Source organism: Oncorhynchus mykiss, chromosome 1, assembly GCF_013265735.2.
Source record: "Oncorhynchus mykiss isolate Arlee chromosome 1, USDA_OmykA_1.1, whole genome shotgun sequence".
Lineage (NCBI taxonomy): Eukaryota > Metazoa > Chordata > Actinopteri > Salmoniformes > Salmonidae > Oncorhynchus > Oncorhynchus mykiss.
In genome coordinates this window covers 65,463,314-65,483,815 of record NC_048565.1, presented here as the reverse complement: position 1 = coordinate 65,483,815, position 20,502 = coordinate 65,463,314, and the positions used below count along the sequence as shown (strand labels likewise).

Here is a 20,502-nt window from a genome sequence, read left to right as displayed (position 1 = left end):
GTCCACCCAGCACAGCCAGAAGAGGACTGGCCACCCCTCATAGCCTGGTTCCTCTCTAGGTTTCTTCCTAGGTTTTGGCCTTTCTAGGGAGTTTTTCCTAGCCACTGTGCTTCTCCATGTGCATTGCTTGCTGTTTGGGGTTTTAGGCTGGGTTTCTGTACAGCACTTTGTGACATCAGCTGATGTAAGAAGGGCTGTATAAATACATTTGATTGATTGATAATAGTTTCATAGCGGTCCTGGATGTTGTCAACGCTCGATCTGCTCCATCCTCAGTAAACACTACCCTCTCTCAGATGTTCTGGAAATAAGTTCCATGGTAATAGTCATGATGTGGCTCACGCCTTACTGAGCATGACAAAAACAATGCCAGGACAAGCCAAGCTGCTCTCAAGCAAACGCACTGTTGCAAAAATAGGAACCTCTAGAAGCAGCCATCCCACCGACCCGGTCAGAAGGAAAATAAAAAAGACTTTGCACAGCAGGGGAGGTGAGGAACTGGGCTCTTCCTGCCGTAATCAGAAGTCAGAGTATTTCCTGTCATTGTAGGAGCATGCACCCCCCCCCCCCCCCCCCCACACACACACACACAGGTACGTGAACCCTACTTGGCGCAGGCATCGTGGGCCCTTCAGCTCTCTTCTTCATAAACACTTCATTATGAAAACCTGAGGACTCTGTAAATATTTGCTCAGCCTTTATCACCCTCCCTTATCTTGGCGTGAACTTTCCGCACTACACAGCTTCCAGGGCTTTATTTTCTTAATGACTTTGTGGGTTCTGATAACTTCCCAGAATCGACAATTGAAAATGGGTGGAGAGTTCCTTGAGGGGCTCCTGAAAAACAAATAGTGCTGCAATACCTTTTAAAATGGGTTAACAACTCTCACTTACCCTGCCCGTTTGACTTCTATCTACCTGCTCCAGACCTGGCAAACAGGCGTGAGACCTCTGCAGATTTATTTCAAGACTAAATCATAACAGGAGGTTATGGCTACTCTCATCCATACACAGATGAAACATACAATGTGGGGATGACATCCACACCTGGTATGATCATCCTAATTTGGTATCCTATTAGTGAAGTATGTATGGAGACTGCTTTATCACTTAACACTAGACCCTACCTACTTACAATTCAGATTTGGTCTAAGATCTGACAAGTATAATAAAACAAAATCACATAAAAAGGTAGGTTCCTCAGCCTCACCTCCCACTAGTGTTGGGGTTGGTTGTTGTGCTGGAGGGTCTACTCGAGTCAACACACCATTGGCCCCTAGCCAAGACAAGGTCAGAGTAGGCCTTTGAGGATAGACACTTGATACAGCTATGCCAGAGATGGGTGCGTTCACTAATGACTCAGGCCTTTTCCCCTCAATGATGCTGGGGGTGATTTATAACTTAGTGTGTTTTTGTTAGGAGCATGGCAAACCTGAACATGCTAGTATCTTTAGGAGGCAGTATCCTTCCTGTATGAATGATTGAGGGTGTAGTGTTGAAAACAGATGACACTAGAGAAAGATCTTCCCAGAAATACCAAGACACTTGCTTCATTCTTTCTGTGACGGATAAGACCAAGCAGCACAAAACTATTTTCAAAATCATTTTATTGGGAGAACTACAAAAGAAAATGTACAGTACAAAGTCTCACACTCAATTTGTAGTGAACTGACTCTCCAAAAATAATTATATTACAACTCAGGTTGTCTTTTTGTCCGTTTTAGTTACATTCAAAAAGCTTTACTTCTGATAAAAGTAGTCAAAAAAATACATAGTGCGCATCCCCTGAACTAGTCAATATCAAACAAAATCAAAAGTAGAGGAACGGGGAATAATATAGTATCGTTGTCCCAGGGTCTTATGATAAGTGGTAACAACCTTCAAAAGTAATTCAGCTCCAACACTACATTCAATTAAAGTTGTGGAAAAGATATGTGTAGGAAAAATACTTTATTTGGTTAATATTAAGGCATGTCAGATGGTGAACCCTGTAGGCACTACACAATAATACTGGGGCACAAAGGATTGCTACATTCTTTAGCGCGTGGCTGGAATCACAGTGTGACCTCGTATAAACAGAACACAAAATACTTTTTTGGTTAATTTATTTACTTGGGTTCTTTGTCACCGAGTCTGATCTATGGAGAAAAAAAAAATATGCAAGGCTAGCTCAGGTTTGGACGGTCTGCACAACCACATTGTTTATACATTCTACAGAAACATCTAGATAAGGATTCTCAAAACACCTTCCACAGCTCTTACAAGCAACCTCAGAACAGCAAATCACGCAAACTTTTGTTTTAATAAACGTAAACAAAATTTAGGAAATAAATATCACATACGTTCTCTTAAATTAAGATTTTTTTTTTTTTTTACTAATTTACAATAAAAATAACCAAGTGAAGTTACAAAAGGAGACCAAAAACAATATATATATATTACTGTGAAAAGGACATACACTCCACTTTATGCAGATTAATAATGGCGATCATAATTTAAACATAAAAGAATATAGATCTATTGCTTCATCATACTTGATAAATACAGTATGGACAAATTACCAACATATAGCCTACACTTTTTCACAAGGTAATAAATAAGTTAAATATTTCATAGCCAGTTACGCACTGCTATGTAATCACTCAAAACAGCTAAAAAAATATATAAAATATATTTTCAACCATCTGCAGTGATTTCCCCAAACAAACCTAACTCAGAGTGCTTCAACTAAGCAACAAACTATACTACTCAAACAAACCACTGCGTGGCGCTGTGAAAAAAAGATTAAAGTTCTGGAATGGAAGTTTAAGCTTTCAGAAAGGAACACATACTTAGAAGAAAAAAATGTACATTGTGTCAAGGCATTTCTTGGCAGGATGGAGGAAATCTGAATCTGCTTTACAGTCTCGTGTCAAGTTTTGTACACATCTATCCCAGGGAAGTGTGGCTTGCCTGAGACAAATACTGCCCTTACTTGCAGCGCAAAAGTGTAAGTCACCGATGGAATGCCTTCTGTTGATATCTAATTCTATACAACCCTCATTACAAAAAGGAAAAACAACTAATGCCATGTCATGGACAAATTTGATCCATTGAAAATAACATGGGATGTTTAGTCATCAGAAATCGACAGCCTGCTGAAGATTGGCAAACGTTTCCCAGCATCCAAACTCGGAGACTCAGAGCCGCTAAGACTCCCAGAAGAGCTGAGGGACCCGCTCGCATAGCTCTCCCGGTCTGAGAGGGAGTCGGGCGGGCTAGGAGGGGAGTCGAACACCGGTGAATCGTTCAGGCGGCGCAGGGACTGCAAGTGGCTCATGTTGTATGAGGGGGGAGAAGGGGGGCACATGTTGGCTTGAATGTTCCCGTAGTAGGCACCATTGAAATGGTTGTTGCCATAGCCGTTTTGCGTATGCAAGGCCAGGGGAGCAAGTAAGGCTTTCAGGTCATGTCCAGGAAAACTGAATGCACTGTTCACACAAGACATGGAGTTGGGAGACCGTACGTCCTCATAATAGTTGAGAGAGCAAGAGGAGTTTGAGGGGGGTGGTGGTGTGCGCGACGTAGGGCTCTCGAGTAGTGGCGACTCAAGTCCGTGGTGGCTGGAAAATCCTGAAAAACTCAGGCTGTGGTGAAGCTTTGGTCTGTCCCGGTTGTACCCAACTTGCTGCGGCACGTCGCCGTTTTGACCATAGCCACAGAGCTCGCGAGCCGATTTGGGTTCCCCCTGCACGTTGGCGTTGCTTGGAGCGGGTCTGCGCTCATCCGCGTTGTGGATAAAATGACAGCGGGGACCGTAGGGGCAGAAGCCAATAGTGTGGAAAGTGCGACAGGGCTCGGTTTTATACTTAGGGTGACGAGACAAATTTCTCAGCTCATGGTAGCCGTGCGCGAACTGGCATTTCTCTCCGTATTTGCACGCTCCGTTCTCCTCGAAGGGCCTGCAGAGTTCGGTCTTGTAGCGGGTGGAGTTGATCTGAGAGCCTGGCTTCTGCTGCACGATCTGCAGCTGCTGGCTGCGGTCCCCATTCTCGCTGTATGTCCGGTCGCGGAACTTGTTCTCCTTGTTCATAATGGCAGTGCTGCTGCTCGTTGCGTTCTCCATCAAATTACTGTAGGAGTTGACAGAGTACTTGTTGCTGTTGTTGGTCATTGCTTCCATGTTGGTGGTCGAGCTTCTACGGAAAAATCCCGGCGCGAAAGAACTATTGGAGCTGTGTGTGGTCACTGGAGGCCCCACCGCTTTCTTGTCCAGTATGCTATTGATGTGATTCACAGCGTTCATGTTCATATCTTGCTGTTGAGAGAAAAGACAAATTAGCAATGCATTTCCAATAACGCGGTTTTGGACGAACACGCATTCTCATAAAACAAAACTGCAAACGTACACTTTGTTACAAGTTAAAACTGCATGCGCGTGCCAGCAACACGTTATTGCAACCTACTGAAAATAAGTGTGCGCTCTAAGTTAGCTAGCCATCAGACTTGGTAAAAACAAAATATTTGCCAACTCCAAACAATGGGGAAACATACCTTGTAAAGCATGTCGATGTCGTAGAAAGCGGACAAGATGGTTGCAGACATCTCTTTTTCGGAAGTTCTGTCGCAGTAACGTTACAGTAGCTCTCATAGAGGACCGACCAGGATCCTTCAATGCACGAGGCAACGGTTGTAAAATGGTGCCACGACTGTTTTTTTTTAGAGCGTTAGAAGGAAAAACGAATGTGCAATTCCAGCGGTGGAGAGGAATCAACAAGTAGGTGAAAGTTCCTTGTGTGTTGCAGGTTCTTCCTTAGAGAAGCGCTGAGCCAGACTGCTTCACTAACTGCTTTCCCTCTGCACATGGATATAAATGCTTCGCGGTGGCTCGCGTGGGTGGAGTTTTCTGAAGTTGTAGCAAAGTTTTCTGCAGGGTACGCCCCCGGTATTCAATCGTCTTCCAGTCACTGGTTGGCCGCCTTGAAATTGTACCCCTCCACAATTCTATCACACCACGAACTTGTGTAAAGTTCCATAGAATTTGTCATTAGAATACTAATACTGGGAATTAAATAGGAGCTCTATGCTTGAATCTAGCAATAGCGTACAGTAGTAGTTGCTGGAAAAGTTACTTTTTTTGTACACGTTTAGGCAAATACAAACTGTAAGGACCACTGCTCTCTCTCTCTCGGTTTCGCACGTTTGAGAGGGATAGCAAGTGTTTGGGGACATCGTATGAATGAACGCAGCCAGAGTGCAATGTATTTTTGTTGTTTAGGTTTGTACCCGAGTGGTTGCATAATGATGTTCCTGGAAAACTATTGTCCCATAGATTCACTCCATCGCTGATTTCTAGGGCATCCGATTCATATAGCGTGTTGATAAACGGAATCAAGTTAGTTACAACTGGGGTTGGTGCGAAAACCTACAGCTCTCCAGGAGCAGGGTTGGAGAAGCCCTGTACCTGGTCTCTTACAAAATACAAAATATAATTTCCCACTCCAACGTGGTGAAATAACCGACTTATTACAACAACAAAAACATATACATTGCATAAGTTGAATTGTTGTGCAGCACAGTTCATTTACACAAGATGGCTAATTGAAATATAACAAGGACACACGAGTTCAAAGTAGTACTCATTGAAGCCACTCAAACACAGAGCGTTCAGCCATCTATTCTACACTGTGGCTCAACCGCACACAACCTCAGAATAGTGCACCGAGACTTGACTGAAGGAATGTGAATCTCTGTAAAAAAAAACATTTTAAAAAGCAGTGGAACACTGCCCCCCTGAGAGCAACGCCCAAAATGATTTTACAGACTTGAGCGCCACCTGCTGAGGTGCAAGGCATGATTTCAATTTAAAATAGCCTATTTTGTCAGTGTGATGTAACAAACACTAACACCACCCGAAAGCTATGAAAATGTGAGAATGAAAATACTCTAATTTGGAGCTGAACCAAGTTCACAGCCACACCATAGAAAGACTGCATCATTAGTAATGAGGTGCAGAGCAGCATGGCTATACTAGGGTCCCACAAGGGATATATTTTTGTTTGGAGTATGTTACAATTCTGTAGAAAACATATCACCAAAAATTGCAGGTTTCTGTGACACCAGTTACCATCAAGTCTTTCCCAATTGCCCAAATCTGAAAGTGTATTGTGCTTCATTCAATAGTAATACTGTGAGTAGTTCAGCTGCTGAGAGCTGGATATAAAAAAAGCCAACTAGCAACCCTCGAAACCAAATGACAACGGGTTGGATTCTACTACTACGAACCTTTACATTTGAGCTCGAGCGTTTATGATAAATAGTCTAATGACAAGGCAAGCCTCATACTTTTGAGAAATCCCTTGATCATGTCCTCATCCTCAAAAAAAACCAAACTCTCCCACCAGACAGTGCTGTTTTTATTGGGGGGTGTTCCAAGCGTTCCAAAAAACATGACAGAATTTTTACAGTAACAGGGAACGTTGCCAGTACTACAGAGCGAGACTGCCCAGCTGTCTGCACGGGTCGCAGGCACGGGACAGTGGACCATTGTATTGCCCTCCTAATTACGTAACCTAGGACACCAAGGGGGCATAAAAACCTAAACAAATGGTGGAGAAGAGTCCACTGGAAAACAAGTTAAATATATGAAAATGACCTCTCTTACAACATATCCGAGGACAGCTGTAAACAGAACAAATTGAATTACGAGTGTAATTTAGGGTAAACATCTGCGTTAGCAACCCCATGCATTGTCAACAGATTTACTCCCTCCTCCCCATTAAAACCACACTGTTGGTGCTTCTGTTTTTGAGGACCTTATGACTCCGGGTGTTGTGTGGATTTCATCTAAATGTCCGAAGTGCACAACATCCTTGGAGGCAATGTTTATGTAGGGTAGAGTGCACTGTATACATGTCGCTGGTTCGAATCCCCAAGGCCGGCAAGGTGTATACATTTGCCGTTCTGCCCTTGAGAAAGACAGTTAAACCCCCCCCCCCCCCAACGACGACTGCTCCGCTGGCGCCGATGACATCGATTAAGGCAGCCCGCACCTCTCAGATTCAGAGGGGTTAGGTTAAATGCAGAAAACACATTTCGGTTGAATACATTGTTGTGCAACTGACTAGCCCTTTCCCTTTCCCTGTTACAGTGTAGTGTATATGAGAACAGTGCACAAAGTGTTCTTTTTCACATGTAGAGCTAAAGGAATACTATGTCCCAGCACATAGGTTGAAGCCTCAGTGCTCAGTCCTGTTGTACAAGGTGCTGTGAGGACACATACATAACGCCCTGCGGTTGTTTTCAAAAATTACGAGGCACATGAATTAGGCATCTTTAATTTGAAAAACAGAAACAAAACTCGAACATAAACACTTTCCGCAGTTCATTCCCTTCTAAAACAAATACAACCGCCACTGATTAAAATGTTAGTCGTTAAAATGTGTACTGCTTGCATAATTGTTCAAATCAAAATATGTATTGGAGTAGCGAGACCGTTGATGCATTTCCAGGCACTAAGTGATGTCTCATAGCTGAAAAATGTAATTCCATAACTGTGGTTAATAGATCATACTCCACCCCCTTTTCACCATCAGTTATCTTAACAAGTGAAGACTTGACAGAACTCCAACCTGCATATCTATCGAGAGGGTTCAATCTACAATACCAAATCCACCTTTACTCTGGTCTTGACCCCAGAAACCGACCAAGAATGTTAACTTACTAGTGGCTATGGTGTCTTAGACCGACATTGATCTTCCCTAGTCCTCAGCCTGACAGCCCAGTCTGTCTCAGGGTCCCCAGTATAGCCAAAGCCAGTGTGGCCCTCTCCTGCTGTAGGGCCAGCCGGGCATGCTCTATGGTGCAGGAAAACTGGGGCAGGGCTGGGAGGCCCTCTAGAGCCTGCTGGGTGGCCAGGGATAGGGCCTCTGCCTGGGCTGAAAGTCTGAGCAACTCTGCCTGGTTCTGGTTCAGAGCCGTCAACCCTGGGGCCTTGAAGAGGACACCCAGGTGTCTGTGTAGTAGCCGTGCCCACTGGACAGGCTCGGCCCAAAGGTTCAGATCGCCCTTCTCAAACAGGAAGTCCTCTTCATCCTGAGCAGAGGAGATGAGAATGAATGGAAGATGAGAACTATTGTGTTCAAATGGACAAGGGTAAAGAATGGATTCAGATTGAATGAAGTACATTTAATTATTTAATGCATTTCAGAGATTGGCAGAGTATCTTCTTCATCCCAAAGGGCATAGACGTCAACTCTCCATTCCAACTAATCTTATCCAGTTGAATCCCAACTCTTCGGGAGGTGTGTGTGTGTGTCTCCTTACCAGGCCAGTTGCTTCTGCTGTGGCTGTCTCTTGCTCTTGGTCTCCCAGCAGCCACTCTGTCAGGGTGAGGATGCCCATTGGCACCTGCCCCCACAGCTGGAACAGCTGGCATAGCAACCCCACACCCATGTCCAGGGCAACAGGTGGGCACACCGAGACACAGGCCACATCTAGGGACACAGGGGACAGAGTCAACAACATGAGGTCGGGGTTCACATACCTACTTTCACATTCTGGGAATCTGGAGAGAAGAGACAGGGGTAAGTATGGTTTGGAGAGCAGGGGAGTCTTTAGGGGTGAACAGGCACCAGAACGAGAAGCACTGTTCTAGTACAGCAGCACTGACGACGCTACAATGTGGATGTTCTTTTGGTTCACAACATCCGTCACCATTAGGCCCAAAGAACACTAAATAAGGAGCAGGAGAAGAAAAAATGAAGTCTGCTCCCAACCGGTTGCCTGACACAGGATCAATGCCAAGCTTATACACAAGATTGATGCGCTTCTGTCTTTATGTTCCAGACCAAGTGTGCGTTCTCTTCTGAGCCTGGAACCTATTATGGGAAAGATATTTAAATAAAACACACCAAGGATTGAGCTGGGAAAGAGTATGGGAGAGAGCACAGGAAGAGCGTAAGTGAAGAGAGAAGAGACGGGAGGACATGACAGTATTAACGCTCATCCAGCAACAGCCTCTAGCCCTAGATGTAACGAATCCACGCATCAATGTGAAAGCTCTCCGCAACTATGTGCGTTTTTGTGTCTTATTATCCCTTGACCATGCCCTTGACCATGCCCAAAAGGGGACTTAAAACAAATATAAAGGAGGGGGGGGGCATCACCTTAACCCCCATCAACATCATCCCAAACCACTCCTTAACCACCACCACCACCCCAACAGTGCTGGGGATAGTAGCTGTTCAGGAAGATTGGATTTCCCCTCTAAAAGGGTGTAAAACCAAGGACTTGAGATTCATGGAAACCCACTCCGAACCTAGGAAGATGGTAATTGTACGGTATTATCAGGGATTTTGTGTGTTGAGCCGGAGTGGCATGTTCCTTTCTCAAACCAAAGTGTTGTGCCGCCCCCTCTCTGGGTTGTCCCAGCTCTGGTGTCACCCCAGCCATTCATCCCAGAGGGGGAGAGAAGGTGACAGGCTTCACCGCTGGACCTGGCCCAGCATGCTTCAAAACACAACCAGCCCCAAACATTAAGGCATAATAGGAAACTAGCCACTTTTCAATTGATGAACTTTTGGGAGGCTTCACACTTCACTAACACGATTTCCCCTGGTCTGTCCTCGGCTTACAGTACTCAACATCCACTACACTCCTCTCAGGGGATTGGCTTTCCCCTGCTATTAGTCATGTGTGTGTATGTGGTGGGGCAAGAGTGTCGGTGTTAGAGTGTGTTGTTTATGTGAGTAATAGTGTTTATCTAACAATCTTATCGGAGAGAAGACGGGGCAGTGCCACCATCTTCCTGTTGGTTAATGGGGCTGGCAGGGAGTGACTGACCCACCACTACAGTTGGCATTCAGTGGCTAGAATAAAAAAAGAGTGTGGAGAACAATCCAGGAGTATACACGACACAAAGTATATGGAGTCCCACAATTAAAAAATCTCATCATAAAACCATAACATGAGGAAAGGTACTGTAGGGCATTGTATGAGCTACAGCTGCACTGGAAATAGATTTAGACTCATTTCAGAGAGATCAATGCCTGTTCCAAGTACTGCCCTTCGGTCACGTCAACGGTATTTTGGGGGGTGAATTTTTCCCATCCGCCTTGTTTCTGCACCGTTACGCAGCCAGCAAGCTCTGTGCCATGTTTCGCTATGAAACAGAGCCAAATTCCGGCGGGAAAGCAGGATGCTTAATTCCTGAAATCAATATGTGGTGCGAGTCTTGGGCTGGAACTAATTAAAAAAAAAAAAAAGTTTGGACATAAGGAAAGAGAGAAGGGAGCTTTGGTGTTCCGCAAATCCGGGACATAGTTTCTGCAGCTGGGGGGGTGTCGGGTGTACCAATGACAGAGGAGGGCTGTAATGATAGTGGTAAAATAAGATATATTGGTGGACCCTCCTGCCTTCCTGGCGTCATCATACTGTGTGTTGGAGTGTGAGGGGGGAGTTACACGCCCACGCTCCATTCAGCTGCTCAGCCACCCACATCAGAGAGATAGGGGGCCACAGTACACCACTTCTATGCCCAGTTTTAATCCACCTGGACCCCTAACCTTGGGAACACACAGGCCCCTGCCCCAGACCCCTCCATTTCTAACAAGGCCCTGCTTAATCTTTCACTCCCCACAGATCAGAGAAACACATTTTGAGTGCTGATACACAAAATGGTGACAATCTTGGGTTACTACGGTGTAGGCTTTTGTATACCTGTACCTATATGCTCACACACATTCACTGGCAGTAACACACACACACCAGGGTTTCGTGACCGAGAAAATGTTAATTTACCGGACCCATATATGCGTTGGGTGTGTAATCCATTAGGGCATCCATCCAAGGTGCTCAGAACGACAGAAATTACACACTTAGATTATGGTAATCTTAACAGAACATGCAACACCTGTAATGAAGCTGCCACTAAAGTGTCATTTTCAAACATTTGCCAAAATGCAATTCACAGGGAAACACAATTTTAAACAGCGCACCTGATGCAAGCGGTTCCATATGTGACAGAGATGAAAATCTGTTGTGAATCTAAAAGACTCATCAACTAGGATAGTTTGCTAATATGACTAGGGTTGTGCTTTTGGCTTCTGGACAACGAAAGAAAGTTGATACGAAAACCAATAGAACAGGAGATGCTGGTTATGGCATATGAGGAAGTCTTTATGAAATAATTGCCTCCAGATTTCAAAATGGTCGGATTTTGCCTAGGCTACTTTGAAGCAAGGTAAGACACGCTTCATAATATGAAGTAAAACGTTCAGGTTTCAAACAATTAAGTATCAGTTCTCAAAATGCATGCCTCCAGCTCACAGTGCAAAGGGGTGGGTGACGCGCTGATAGCCTGCCTACCGTTGCCTATGTACATGAATGGTGGGTGAAGAGGCCGCTTCAATTACCAGTTGAGAAATAAAAAAGAGCCATTTTTAAAATGGTGGCCATCAAAACAAGTTAACACGCAATTCCATTTAGAATTGCTGCGCAATGACTGGGATAATATAAAAGCACGTTTCACTCCAGCAGCAACGAGGTGAGGAGCTGCAGCAGCAGCACTCACTGAGGTGATACTCCTCTCAGAATAGGCTCTTTATATTGTGCACGTGTGACAAATAAGATACACTACAAGACCAAAAGTATATGGACACCTGCTGGTCGAACATCTCATTCCAAAATCATGGGCATTAATATGGAATTGGTCCCCCCTTTGCTGCTATAACAGCCTCCACTCGTCTGGGAAGGCTTTCCACTAGATGTTGGAACATTGCTGCGGGGACTTGCTTCCATTTCGCCACAAGAGCATTAGTGAGGTCGGGCACTGATGTTGGGCGATTAGGCCTGGCTCGCAGTCTGCTTTCCAATTCATGCCAAAGGTATTCGATGAGGTTGAGGTCAGGGATCTGTGCAGGGCAGTCAAGTTCTTCCACACCGAGCTCAACTAAACCATTTCTGTATGGACCTCGTTTTGTGCATGGGGGCATTGTCATGCTGAAACAGGAAAGGGCCTTCCCCAAACTGTTGCCACAAAGTTGGAAGCACAGAATCGTCTAGAATGTCATTGTATGCTGTAGCATTAAGATATCCCTTCACTGGAACTAAGGGGCCTAAGCCGAACCATGAAAAACAGCCCCAGACCATTATTCCTCCACCAAACTTTAGTTGGCACTATGCATTGTGGCAGGTAGCGTTCCCCTGGCATCCGCCAAACCCAGACTTGTCTGTCGGACTGCTAGATGGTGAAGCGTGATTCATCACTCCAGAGTCCAATGGCGGTGAGCTTTACACCACTCCAGCCGACACTTGGCATTGTGCTTGGTGATCATAGGCTGCTCTGCCATGCAAACCCATTTTATGAAGCTCCCGAAAAACAGTTCTTATGCTGACATTGCTTCTTCCAGAGGCAGTTTGGAACTCGGTAGTGAGTGTTGCAAACGAGGACAGACGATTTTTACGCACTACGCGCCTCAGCATCCCTTTCTGTGAGCTTGTGTGGCCTACCACTTTGCAGCTGAGCCGTTGTTGCTCCTAGACGTTTCCATTTCACAATAACAGCACTTACAGTTCACCAGGGCAGCTCTAGCAGGGCAGAAACCTTACTTGTTGGAAAGGTGGCATCCTATGACAGTGCTGCGTTGAAAGTCACTGAGCTCTTCAGCAAGGTCATGCTACTGGCTCTTTTTTTACTTTGGTAGCTAACTCAGCTGTCAGCCTCTATACTTTATATCAGCTGGTTTTTTGGTGGGTTCCTGCCAGAGCGCACTTTATCTGTGCACGGTTGGCTAGAGCGCACATTTAGCCTACTCGATATGACGGTTATTATATCAATATTTGCCCACCAACATAATTAATACATTTTAGACACAAAAAGGTCCCAACTTGTCTAGTGTATTTAGTTTGATTGACATTTGGAAGGTTTACCGAAAAATGTAATCAGGACTTTATCCAACATGTACTTCACCTGCATAAAAACGTTAGATGGACACTTGGTTAATTAATAATAAAGCATTATTTTACAAATGGCAGTGTTCTTTTCTCCCGTTCAATTTGGCCGGCAACAATTAAAATGTATCGGCTTTTCATATAAGATTTTGCTAAAAGCCATCAAGGGAAACCCTGACACACACACTGGAGATTGTGCAGAGGTGCGGAGACCAGGACGTGTGTGTGTGAGTGTGTGAGTGAGTGAGAGAGTGAGAGAGTGAGAGAGTGAGAGAGTGAGAGAGTGAGAGAGCGAGAGAGCGAGAGAGCGAGAGAGCGAGAGAGCGAGAGAGCGAGAGAGCGAGAGAGCGAGAGAGAGAGTGAGTGAGAGGTGTTGGTGTGTGAAATAAAAACACTTTAGAGCCCCAACTTCCTCCTATAGCTCAACGAGAACCAGTGTGCGAGATAAAGACTAGCCTCGCAAGAAGAGCCTCTACTCTAGTAATCAATAACAAGAAATCACAACAATCATGAACATATAAAAGTCGGTTGTACTACGCCAGTGCTGGTGGGACTACCTGGCCATCTCCAGACCAGTCTAAAGTAACAGTGACACTCAGGAGTGATTTTAGTTCTAATTGTACGTGATTTTCTCCGCTTGCGGTGACAACTACAGAATATTACTTCACCTCAAAGCTTTTTCTTCAGTTGTCGTCAGTAGACTAAGCTGGGCCTCAGATTTGACAGAAGGGTGCTTCCAGGCTAAAAAAGAGACTTGATAGTTACAACACATAAAAATGAACGTCCCAATATGTATCATTTTGACAATATACTTATTTTGCTAGTTGGCTTTACCTGAACCAAAATGCCAGGATTTATCCTTCATAGCTTGTTCTCGTTTTTCTTTTAAAATAGGCAGTCAATTTGTTTTCAGCACTTTCATTTCCATGACTGATCAAAACTAGGTTGTCATGGCTCTCTCTTGCCCCCTTGCAGCAGACATATGGTGAGCAATTTGTTTGAAACATCGAGTCGCAAATAAAATCAGTGTCGAATCGCAATACATATAGAAAGGGGACGGGGATACATAGTCAGTTGAACAACAGTGCAGTCGGGGGGCTAACTTAATAGATATGCACATCATCGGCGCCCGGGGAGAAGTTGGTGGGGGTTAACGGCCTTGCAATACATATCGTATCGGCAGCTAAGTATCGTGATCATATCGTATCGTGAGGTCCCTGGCAATTCTCAGCCCTAATGCATGCTCCATTCATACACTACTAACCCTGGTTTAATGACTGAACGATTCTCAGCCCTAATGCATGCTCCATTCATACACTACTAACCCTGGTTTAATGACTGAACGATTCCCAGCCCTAATGCATGCTCTATTCATACTCTACTAACCCTGGTTTAATGACTGAACGATTCCCAGCCCTAATGCATGCTCCATTCATACACTACTAACCCAGGTTTAATGACTGATGATTCCCAGCCCTAATGCAAGCTCCATTCATACACTACTAACCCTGGTTTAATGACTGAACGATTCCCAGTTAAAAACAGAAAACGTGGTTTATAGGTGAAAAATCTGCATATCCTCCTACCATCATGCTGCTGTAAGTGATTGGACAGAGCGGCACACACACACGACATAATATTGAAGTTAATATTGACATAGGCTGAGAGCGTGGATTCAATGATGGTTCATTGAGAATGGCCTGACAGGTCAGCACAGCCCATAAGACCACTACTGTTGATGCTATTCAGTCTGCAGAGAACCACACTTTATATCTGAACTATGAGGTTGACAGTTCAATGCCACTGAGCTAATAGGTAACTAAATGCTGAACATTCTAAATGGAATAAACAATAACATCCACAACTACAGTTGTCACCGTAATTAAGTAACATAATTAAAGGTGATAGAGACAGGATTTTTTGCATTGTAGTTTCAGGAAATGTCTGATATATCTGGCGCTAATAGTGGAATGATAGTAGCTCACCGGTAATACTGTGAAACTCGATGCACAGTACCAGTCAAAAGTTAGTTTCTCTTCCATCTTACTATTTTCTACATTGTAGAATAATATTTAAAAAATCAAAAGTATGAAGTAACACATATGGAATTATGTAGTAACCAAAAAAGTGTTAAATCAAAATGGATTTTATATTCTTCTGGTCAATGCGGTCATCAAAGCAAAAGGTGGCTGTTTTGAAGAATCTCAAATATAAAATCTATTTTGATTCCATGTGGTTACTACATGATTCCATGTGTGTTATTTCATAGTTTTTATTTCTTCACTATTATTCTACAATTGAATGAGTAGCTATGTCAAAACTTTTGACTGGTACTGTACATCCACAAAGAAGAAACCATATAAAACTGCAACGCCTCTTCTCCTGTGAGTTTGGTAGTCCAGTCAGCGATTGAGTGTTGTAGTAGATTTACGTTGTTTGTAGCTAGTGTAGTAATACCTGCATAGTACTGTAATAACCACAAGGAACGGTGTTACGACTCATGTGTGGCCCAATCATTTGTGGCCGAAAACAAGAAGCAAGCAGGCTTTGAAGTCGGGAACAGTTTGTCCGGTTAAAGCGAGTGGATTGGAGTATGGGAACCGTGCGCACGGCTACTTATTTGGGGTGCTAATTTCAACCCAAAGGACTTCGATGGCTTAGTTTAACCAGTGGAAAGCAGGAATCGGAATGAGACTGACTGAATCCAGGTGCTAAGCTAAGTGTGAATGTGAAGCCTGTGACATCAATTTCCTACTGACCAACTAGTACATTGCGAGTGTCAGCAGTGGAGACCGGGAAAATTCAATGTGGATTTACCTCACTATATCGCTATTGGATTAGCTAGCTGACTCTCACTCTGGAGGACGAGTCTTGGCTCTTTTTTCACTTTGGTAGCTAACTCAGCTGTGGGTTCCTGCCTGTGCTAGACTAGTTGTTATCCGGCTTACTACTTAGCTATGTCGACATTGGTGGTTGTCTAGCTGGCTAGGCTAGCTAGCAGTTTAAAAAAAAAACTTCAGCTGGCTTTACATACAGTGGAAGTCGGAAGTTTACATACACTTAGGTTGGAGTCATTAAAACTAGTTTTTCAACCACTCCACCAATTTCTTGTTAACAAACTATAGTTTTGGCAAGTCGGTTAGGACATTTACTTTGTGCATGACAAGTCTTTTCCAACAATTTTTTTACAGACAAATGATTTCACTTATCATTCATTGTATCACAATTCTGTTGGGTCAGAAGTTTACATACACAAAGTTGACTGTGCCTTTAAACAGCTTGGAAAATTCCAGAAAATTATGTCATGTCTCTAGAAGCTTCTGATAGGCTAATTGACATCATTTGAGTCAACTGGAGGTGTACCTGTGGATGTATTTCAAAGCCTACCTTCAAACTCAGTGTCTCTTTGCTTGACATCACAAAATAGATGGCATCATGAGGGAGGAAGGTTAGGTGGATATATTGAAGCAACATCTCAAGACATCAGCCAGGAAGTTAAAGCTTGGTCGCAAATGGCCAATGACCCTAAGCATACTTCCAAAGTTGTGGCAAAATGGCTTAAGGACAACAAAGTCAAGGTATTGGAGTGGTCATCACAAAGTCCGGACCTCAATCCTATATAATATTTTGGGGGCAGAACTGAAAAAGATTGTGCGAGCAAGGAGGCCTAAAACCTGACTCAGTTACACCAGCTCTGTCAGGAGAAATGGGCCAAAATTTAACAAACTTATTGTGGGAAGCTTGAGGAAGGCTACCCGAAACGTTTGACCCAAGTTAAGCAATTTAAAGGCAATGCTACCAAATACTAATTGAGTGTATGTAAACTTCTGACCCACTGAGAATGTGATGAAATAAATTAAAGCAGAAATAAATAATTCTCTCTACTATTATTCTGACAATTCACATTCTTAATATAAAGTGGTGATCCGAACTGACATAAAACAGGGAATCTTTACTAGGATTAAATGTCAGGAATTGTGAAAAACTGAATTTAAATGCATTTGGCTAAGGTGTATGTGAACCTCTGACTTCAACTGTAAGCATTCAGACCCTTTACTCAGTACTTTGTTGAAGCACTTTTGGCAGCGATTACAGCATTGAGTCTTCTTGGGTATGACGCTACAATCTTGGGACACCTGTATTTGTGGAGTTTCTCCCATTCTTCTCTGCAGATCCTCTCAACCTCTGTCAGGTTGGATGGGGAGCGTTGATCCACAGCTATTTTAAGGTCTCTCCAGATATGTTCGATCGGGTTCAAGTCTGGGCTCTGGCTGGGCCACTCAAGGTCATTCAGAGACTTGTCCCGAAGCCAATCCTGCGTTGTACTGGCTGTGTGCTTACGGTCGTTGTCCTGTTCGCCCCAGTCTGAGGTCCAGAGTGCTCTGGAGCAGGTTTTTATCAAGGATCTCTCTGTACTTTGCACCATTCATCTTTGCCTCGATCCTGACTAGTCACCCAGTCCCTGAAAAACATCCCCACAGCATGATTGTGCCAGCACTATGCTTCACCATAGGGATAGTGCCAGGTTTCCTCCAGACCGTCATAGGATGCCTCCTTTCCAACAAGTTTGTTTGTCAAATTTCTGCCCTGGTCAACTTTAAGTCCTGTTTTTCTTAAGTGGAAATATCTAGGCGCAACAACAGCTCAGCCGCGAAGTAGTAAGCCACACAAGCTCACAGAATGAGACCGCAGAGTGCTGAAGTGTGTAAAAATAATCTGTCCTCGGTTGCAACACTCACTACCGAGTTCCCCAACTTCCTCTGGAAGCAACATCAGCACAAGAACTGTTCATCTGGAGCTTCATGAAATGGGTTTCCATTGCAGAGCAGCCACACACAAGCCAAGCGTTGGCTGGAGTGTTGTAAAGCTTGTCGCCATTGGACTCTGAAGCAGTGGAAATGCTTTCTCTGGAGTGATGAATCACGCTTCACCATTTGGCAATCGGACGGACGAATATGGGTTTGGCAGATACCAGGAGAACGCTGCCTGCCCCAACGCATAGTGCTAAACGTAAAGTTTGGTGGAGGAGGAATAATGGTCTGGTGCTGTTTTTCATGGTTCGGACTAGGCCCCTTAGTTCCAATGAAGGCAAATCTTAACTCTACAGCATACAAAGATATTCTAGACGATTCTGTGCTTCCAACTTTGTGGCAACAGTTTGGGGAAGGCCCTTTCTGGTTTCAGCATTACAATGACCCAATGCAGTAGCATAGCTTAATCATGATGGGCCCAGGTGCCCAAACAAATTACGGGCCGCCATCCCCACCCATATTTCCCTTAAAATGTAACTAATTTTGCTGGTAAGGCTGTCTGGTAATATTACTAAGCATTGTAACAGCAGAGTAGAACCTAATCTAAGGGCACATTTGAAGCAGTTACCAGAGAAGCCACAATATAGCCAATACATTCAGCACCATGGACGCTGTCAGAAATTAACCCATAAGTCGATCAGCACCACGGAAAGCAGAAAGCGGTCAAAAAACACCCTGTTTTATCTGCTAATAATAGGCAATAGCCTATATTATAAAACATAAATATATAGATCCACCTCGACAGAAACACCGAAACATAGCTAATTACCTAGTACATGCTCGCTGAGGTTATGCACGGTGGCAAAACTGACATACCGGTATCTCAAATGATCTAACTCCTGCAGAGGCCTATAGCAAAAACACCAGCAAATCAATGAAGTGGAGCATTTAAAGAGATAGCTTAAAATGGCAGCATGCCTTTAAACAGTATATGATGCGTATGCACTTACTATTATTACTATAGCCTAGTTAAACAGACTAGGATGACAATGAATTGGCTCAGCGGCTGTGCACCACAACATGGTTTCCAAAGACAGATCGAGCATAGTCATAGATTGACAAGCAATGTAAATGAATCTCAATAAAGCTTGATTTATATAGGCTGTCTGGGTAGCCTGCCCTGTAACAATCTAAGCTATACTCACTCATTTGATTGGCATTCGACGGGCCTTGCACTCTGCGAAGTCGTTGATTATGGCATTCAAATCTATGGCCCTGGTGTTTTCAATGGACAGAATGTAAAACCCACACAGTCTCTCCTGTCCCGTGCTGCTGCTCAGGTATGATTTCATTGTTGTCCGTTTTGAAAAGGAGCGCTCGGCACTGGCTACCGTTACAGCGATGCTCCTTTCTATGACTGCCTGTAAATCCACAATGAGCATCTTGGCCAGGTCTTTAACTGTAGTGTGCTTTGCTATTTCCTCCTTACAATAGGCCCTGAAAGAGAGTAAATGGCCAGGGAAGATATATCTTTGCTGTAATCTTCAGCCAGCCGGTTGGCGGTCTCGTAGAGTTCCTCATCTGCATTGGCCAGTGTAGTGGGATGGATGGAGTCTTTTAAATCCGTTTGACAGCTGGTGGATAACGATGTCAAGGTTTGCATTAAAGACGTTGACTCTAAAACTACTTTCCCCATCAGACAGTCGCTCGTCCTCGCATAGCTCATCAAAATGAAGCCTCGCCTTCCTTCTCAGAGTGTCTTCAAATGCGCTCTGAGCTCCCCATTTGTCGGCAAGGGTTTTTCCAGTGACTTTGTCCTTCTCAAAATCCTGTCCGGACAGGACCCCTATGTCCTTGAGTAGGCTGACTGCTCTGTGCAGGTCTGCATCTTTGGCCTGTAGCATTTTGGAGACGACGTTCCCACTTTCTAAAACCTTAGTCTGCAGAACAACAAAACAAAATGTCAGTGCTGCTGCATCCTCCCTCTCTTTCTTCTGGTCACTTAAAAGCACAATGTTGGTGAGGTCCTTCATTACGTCCACATATCTGTATCTCAGGGTGGCAAGGGACTCCTATCTAGATGACCAGCGGGTGGGACACAGTCATTTTAGTGTTACATTTTCTTTTTCCTGGTGCAAAATCAAATATACCACTCAACATTGATCTCTTTATGCTATGCCCGGAGAAGGTGTATAACAGTTCAACAGTCTCATAAAACTGTTTAAAAACTCTTGACACATTTTTAACAGAGACATTGAGCAAGGTAAAGATTGTGCGCTACGCAACGCACAACAGCAAGCGGCTCTTTTTCAAATATTCTGGCCTGCACACCCGAATAGACCCCGCTTATGTTAGCAGATCCATCATACCCCTGCCCAGGACATTTTGAAATATCCCGCCCATTATCCTCTATGCTGCCCAGGACTTTAAGTTGATGCTCAGCCGTTGATGTAAGCAGCCTCCAGAAATCCCAAAAACGACTGACGGTCAGATCTGTGGCGACATTATCGGCATCCCATATCACTCTCAAAGCGATGAACTTGGTTTAACTGGTCTACTTTGGATACATCCGGTGTCCATAATAGTAGAAACAAAAAAATGGGGCATCCTGCATCTCTCCCTGGATGTCACACTTCATTCGCTCGCTTAAGATATAAAATCAGCTCGTTTTGGATTTGAGGACTGAGATAGTTAATTAACAGATCCTGGGGTGCGTTCTAAAAGTTCTCAGAACTGGGTCGTAAAATGACAGTTCAATTATACTGAGACGATTCCTGTCCCAACTTTTCACAGTGCCCCTAACTATGCGCTAGAACAAATG

At 44.1% G+C, this 20,502-nt stretch overlaps 2 protein-coding genes across 2 annotated transcripts in view; both read right to left on the bottom strand.

The window, feature by feature from the left end:
* Window positions 1-1,590: 1,590 nt before the first annotated feature.
* Window positions 1,591-4,883, bottom strand: LOC110527092 (mRNA decay activator protein ZFP36L2-A). The gene is made up of 2 exons (XM_021608259.2): window positions 4,534-4,883; window positions 1,591-4,297 (listed from the first exon to the last, which is right to left on the bottom strand). The coding sequence occupies exons 1-2, from the start codon at window positions 4,582-4,584 to the stop codon at window positions 3,113-3,115; spliced, it is 1,236 nt and encodes a 411-aa protein (XP_021463934.1). The 5' UTR covers window positions 4,585-4,883; the 3' UTR covers window positions 1,591-3,112.
* Window positions 4,884-7,300: 2,417 nt separating this feature from the next.
* Window positions 7,301-20,502, bottom strand: part of thada (THADA armadillo repeat containing) — a 104,217-nt gene continuing 91,015 nt past the window's right edge. Inside the window, exons 37-38 of the mRNA XM_036982928.1 lie at window positions 8,305-8,474; window positions 7,301-8,073 (exon numbers count right to left, since the gene is read on the bottom strand). Of these exons, the coding sequence (XP_036838823.1) occupies window positions 7,747-8,073; window positions 8,305-8,474 (497 nt within the window). The 3' untranslated portion in view covers window positions 7,301-7,746. The remainder of the gene's footprint in view (window positions 8,074-8,304; window positions 8,475-20,502) is intronic.

Excerpts from the sequence above, each read along its gene's own strand:
- LOC110527092 (XM_021608259.2), bottom strand. The coding sequence starts at position 4,584 with ATGTCTGCAACCATCTTGTCCGCTTTCTACGACATCGACATGCTTTAC. Across the intron at positions 4,298-4,533 it reads ACATCGACATGCTTTACAAG|CAAGATATGAACATGAACGC; the intron begins GTATGTTTCCCC and ends TTCTCTCAACAG.